General features: G+C 41.6%; 1 protein-coding gene across 1 annotated transcript in view; it reads left to right on the top strand.

Annotated features, from left to right (window-relative positions):
* The window catches only part of GPR26 (G protein-coupled receptor 26), a 21,549-nt gene extending 17,027 nt beyond the window's left edge, over positions 1–4,522 (top strand). Inside the window, exon 3 of the mRNA XM_019555650.1 lies at positions 4,080–4,522. Coding sequence (XP_019411195.1) covers positions 4,080–4,308 — 229 coding nt within the window. The 3' untranslated portion in view covers positions 4,309–4,522. The remainder of the gene's footprint in view (positions 1–4,079) is intronic.
* The last annotated feature ends 1,218 nt before the right edge of the window (positions 4,523–5,740 follow it).

Raw genomic sequence — 5,740 nt, 5'->3', positions numbered from 1 at the left:
CCAGCTCCGGCCCTTTAAGGAAAAAAACAACAAAAAACCCCCAGACTCACTGGATCCTGCCCAGCAGGGGGCAATCCCCACTGCCCCCTACCATGTGGGGACTCTGCATGAGCCCCCTGAACCCTGAGGCTGCTGCAGGAGCTGGTGAGTTGGGGGGGGGTTCTTAAAGGGCCGGAGCTGGGGTGCATGGGGCAGCCATGGGGAGGGGGGCCTGAGGGTATGGGGGGGTTGGGGCCTCATGGCAGAGCCCCCCATGCAGCATGGGGCAGTGAGGGGCAGCAGGGATCACCCCTCTGCCCGGCAGCACCCAGTGCATAGGGGCTTTTTTTTAAAGCACCGGGAGTTGGGACAGGCAGAGCAGCCATTGCGGGGCTGGAGGAGTGGGCGGGAGTTGGGGGGGCCTGGCAGGGGTCCTCCCATGGTCCTCTCCCCTCTCCTCCAGCCCACCCCCTGCCCCTAGTTACCAGCTCGGAGTCCAGGTACAGCTCTTTGCTGCAGCAAGCAGGGACTGCCCAAATCATTGAACCTCTCTGAAACTTTTCTGAATTGATTCAGAGAGCTTTGAATCGATTCGGACTTTTTAATTGGTCCCCTGATTCATTTCAGAGATTTGGCCACCAAATCAAGCCAAACCTCCTCCAAATTGAATCAACACCTGAAGCTTTGCAAAGCCTTACAAGACATCATTTAGGAAAATTCAATAAGCTTGACGGAAGCTTACCTTTCTGCTGCACTGCCTCTTAAATCCCTTCCTTTCACTGTTCCCAAAATAATATGCAAAGGGTATACTTGGACCTGTTACTAGTCATAAAATCAGTTTTAAGCCTACAAAAGTAATATTAAAAATGTTTATATCTTAGTGTAAGGCACACATAAAGGAGTTTGCAGTATTAGCGTTCCTCCAATGAAACTCCGGGTCCATTGTGCTAGGCACAGTGCAAACACAACAGTAAGATGCTCCTTCCCTGAGGAGTTCACAGCCCAAATGGCCAGGAAAAACAAAGGGTGGGATGGGCAGGGGAAGCACAGGTAGTATATAAGGTAAGCAGCACAGCCGCTTCAATAATGCAGGCCTCCTTATTCCCAGTCCATTGCTTTGTCCATTGGATGACACTATTTCTTAATGCCATTTCAAAAAGCAAGATGAAGTCATGATTTAAGAGACAGCTTAATAAAACAAATAAGAAAATCTAATCATTTGTAAGACACTTGAGTTATTAAAACTATTGTTAGTATTCCTTCAGAAACCAAGCCTCAATCATGGTCCCTGAAAAAAGCATTGGGACTTTTTTTTTCCTGGAGGAACCCTACCAATTAACTCATTTTCTATATACAGATTCAGTGACACTTGCAGCTGGAAACAGTGTTCAGCAAAGGTTTGATTTCCAAGAGCAGACTGGAGCACTTTCATCTGAAAGAGCAGGTCACGCATCCTTTAAAAGCTAGTCTCCCTCAGAAAAATCAATTGTTTTTCAACAACAAACATAGATTGAACAGAACTTGCCTTTCAGTGCTTCTCAAAGGCATTGCAAGAGAAAATTGTGGAGAATTTTCAATATTGTTCTGTCAGCCGTGCCTAAAATATCAGCACAGCATGAACTATTTCTATTAATATCAGTGTAGAAGACCTCAAGTTATGAAATGCCTTCTTTCCCTTATGCTTCAAAGCATTTACATGATCCTATCATTTATATTGCTACGTTGTAAATGTGTAAGTGCTCTCCATTAAAAGACTGATTCAGTAACCAGAAGATTTCTCCAACAGTGTCCCAAGTTATCCCGCCTTAATAAACTTTCCCACTTTCTGCTAGGACCCACTCAACGCCTATTTAATTTTTCCATTGTGTTTAATAGAGGTCCGGCTGGTCACCTATTATTGAGCACCTCATCAGATGCATAATACTTGCTGGTTTCAAGGGCCAGCTGGTTTGTCAGTGCCGACTGTTAACAATACTTGTTAATAGTAGGTGCTGATATACAGGAAGAATTACTGTATATGGTTCCTCTGTGAGAATAAAGATGTTTCTGAACTATCAGGTGTTGCTAAAGAGCACTTTATATAGTACTGCCCTGCAGTGCTCCACATAGACTGTTCAGTAGCTTGACAACTGATGCGTCTCAATCTATGACAATATTTAGAAAATCATACTGGGAAATTTGAAGAAAAAAAGCACCTTTTAAGACTAGAGAATTAATTTACTCACTACAATTCAGTTTAGATTGTGGTCAAATAAAACAATTCTACTGACTGAAGAAGTATGGGGAAGGGAATATACTGCAGTCTAGCCATATGTGCTGAAACTGTTGTCCTGGTAAAAAGAAACTAAACCACAAATTATTCACCTCAAGTTTCATCCAGGGGTGCAACATTGTGGTTTAGCTTCACTCAATCCAGGACAAGAACAAACAAACAAAGCAGTTACAATGAATTATGGTGACAATGAATTAGCTGATGCTAATAAGTCTTTCCCCTGGCACTTTAAAGTGGTGTAATTGTTTGCCTGCCCATGCCCTTAGTGTGACAGTAATATTAGTTTAACAAACAGTGGGCTCATCTACACATGCAGTTTACTACAGCGTTGGAGAATTTGCTCTGCAGTAAAGCATCATTGCCTACATGTGAGCCTGTATTAGGGCCCAGTATATTAATTAACTCCGCTGTAGTGTCTGGGACAAGTACCGTCTTATAGTGAAGTCATTTAATGCACCAAAATGCACATGGAGGTGATGACCAGGGCTGGCTGGGGTACAATGGTGCTATGGTGTGGAGGCTGCATGCCTCCTAGCCTTGCACTAGAGCACCCTTCTGCTCCAGCCTGGGCCTTTACAGCACACTGAGCCAGGGTAGAGCAGCCCTGGCAGGCTGACGCCCTCCCCACCCCCCAATCCTCTGCCAACCTGGGGCTGCTCCAACTTGCCTCAACACGCTGCAAATGTTGGGACACTTGTAGATGCTGCACAAAGGGAGAAATAAACTCCCGGCAAAGTGTAATTTTGCATGCAGCTTTGCACTGAAGATTATGCTCAATGTATTACCATTACAGTTCTATAATGTCTGCTCATTAAGAAATACAAACTGATAAAATGCATTATTTAAAAATAGCACTTGAAGAAGGACAACGCAAAAAATCAGGTTTTTCCTTTATTATCCAAGATCTTGTAAAAATAGGTGTCCCAGGAGAGATCAGAGAAAGCAGCATTCATTTTTCAGGCAGGCTTGGAGAATTAAAAGATAATGACTGAATGTATGTTACCTGTCATAAGACTTTCCCAAGTAGAGGTGGGCAAATTTTTTGGCATATAATAAATTTACTGAAAAATGCAATTTGTATCATCCCCAAATTATGTGTGAACTCAACTGGAGATTTTATATATAGGGTTCTGGTTTTTTTGAAGTTTTAGCTGGAAAAAAAATACAAAACTCCTGAAGGTGCCAGCACACTTTTACACGATAGTTCAATAGTTTCAAGTACTTGCTTGCAATTTGAAGGCATGGGTTCAAATCTCCCTCTCCATCCCACTCTTTACTTTTTATGTGACCCCCCCACTCCCTTCATCACATAAAGAGTAGATTTGAATTGAGGTTCTTCCATCCTCAGGACAGTTTCCCAAGCATCACGCTATATTGTATTCTGAGGTACATTTCTCAATCACTTTATACAAAGTGGAACAAAAAATATTCTAGAGCTTGAAGGCAATGGGAGCATGGGAAATGTGGGTTCAAACCCCTAGAAATGGAATTCAGGTCACCCCTATTACAAGCAAGCTATGCGGTTAAGAATACCACCTCCTCCATCATTCTAGTGAATTTAGCCCTTCATTCCCTTTGCTTTTCCTAGAGGAGTTATGAAATGAAATGCTTTACTTCATGTTAAACAAACCAACATTTTGTTTTGACAAGAAAATTCTGGAAAACTAATTGAATCTGGCATGATCCAAACAAATTATTTTTAAGTGCGTTGGTTCAGTTGAAAAACAACTGAATGGGTCTCTTCCTGAACTAGCAATTTGTTCCCTTTGCGGCAGTACTTTGGATGTGCCTGTGTCTCAGTAACATTTTTCCTCTTGTTTCTTGGCAGACTGGTAGAATTATCTGTAGACAATATCGAGTCTCACTGGGGAGTCATTTCCAAGTGCTTGGCATACAGCAAAGCTGTTTCAGACCCTTTTGTGTACTCTTTACTACGACATCAGTACAAGAAGACGTGGAAAGATATCATTAACAAAATCTTAAAAAGGAGCTCCATAAATTCTTCTGCCCTCACAAATGAATCGCACAGTCGGAATACAATGCAAACCAATGAATGAGAGCGCCGGTAAGGAATCTCCACGAAGTGCAGAAGAACACAGGAACAAAAGTAACTGACGTATCCCTAGTAAGTGTCAGCAGCTAAACGTGGTTTCGAAAGCTGATCGACATCTAGCCTGTACCTCATCAGCAGCCTTTATAACAACTTCCGTGGTGAAGATGGCTGCTTCATGTGTCTTTCTTTTTATCTAAAGTGCTCTATTGAAACCTGATCTGGCAGGCTTTACAAACAGCAGTCCCACACTGACTTCCATGGGGGATTATGTATCCACAAAGGGAGCCGTACCCAAAGCAAAACAAAAATGATACGGGGTCCATTTTAATGCTATTCTAAAAAGCTTGGCTTGCACATGTTGCTGGCTCCATCTAATGTGCCACCAATGCAGGAGCTGATCCCTTTTTCTGACACTAGAAAATGATCCTACCCAGGCTGTTTGAGTAGGCCCCTAATGAAAAAGCTCTATGGCACGTCAAAGGTCGTCTACCTGTTTACTGATGTGCTTATATGGTGCACAATATTTGAGCTCCAATTTCTATAGTTCGTTCTGAAATATCCTGTAGAATGTAGAAATTTCTAGAAATCTAGAAATTCTAGATTTCTAAATGTAGAAATCTTCCTTACTAAGATTTAGTAAGGAAAAGTTTTCCTTACTAAAAAGTAAAGAACACTTTTCCCTACTAAACCTTGTAGATTTTTCAGGGTAATTGCTGTAGATCCATTAGTTTCCTGTCTATTAAATTCTCAAGGACTTTCCCTCATAGAAGGATACACAGAGGTAAAAAGCAAAGAGTGTACATGCCCCCATTCAATAAACCCTTACCATGTTTAAGTTGTGCAGGGATGGATTTTCCGCAGAGACTGCAGGACTGGATGCAGAACATTTCCACAACATTTTCAAAGAGCTTTTATTAATTTTCTTCACCAAATCTTTACATCTTTTTTACTTATTTTGAAAGCATTGGTAGGCTCAAAGCTGAGCCCTGAATTGAACTTTCTGATCTCCAACTTGGGCTGGATCAAGCACCATGGATTTAAATTCTCCTAAACTTGGGGTCTGCACTTTTAATCCTAATCAGAGTATTCCCAACTTTCAGGGCGTTTAGATTTGCCCCCATACAGAGCTAGGTTCAACCTGTAAAATCCAAACTAAAGGCAGATCTGGATGTGTAGCTTGAAGTTGGTCCTATCTCTGTTTTATAGGTAGGATTTCTTTTTAGTATTTATATGAAAAAACAGCATTAGTAATCACATTTTTAATTCTATCTGCTGTTGTTAATGTAGATGTACACACTGGCAAAATTTTCTGAGTCAAGAAAATCCTATGATAACATTTCTAGAAAGAGATTTTACACATTAACTACACTTGACCCAGCATTTAGAACAAGATTCTTTACTGAATGTAGTTCAATACAATTCTGGTCTGTCAGGAT

The sequence above is a fragment of the Crocodylus porosus genome, unplaced genomic scaffold, assembly GCF_001723895.1.
Source record: "Crocodylus porosus isolate Cpor-Errol unplaced genomic scaffold, CroPor_comp1, whole genome shotgun sequence".
Taxonomy (NCBI): Eukaryota; Metazoa; Chordata; order Crocodylia; family Crocodylidae; genus Crocodylus; species Crocodylus porosus.
This window is presented reverse-complemented; position numbering and strand designations above follow the sequence as displayed.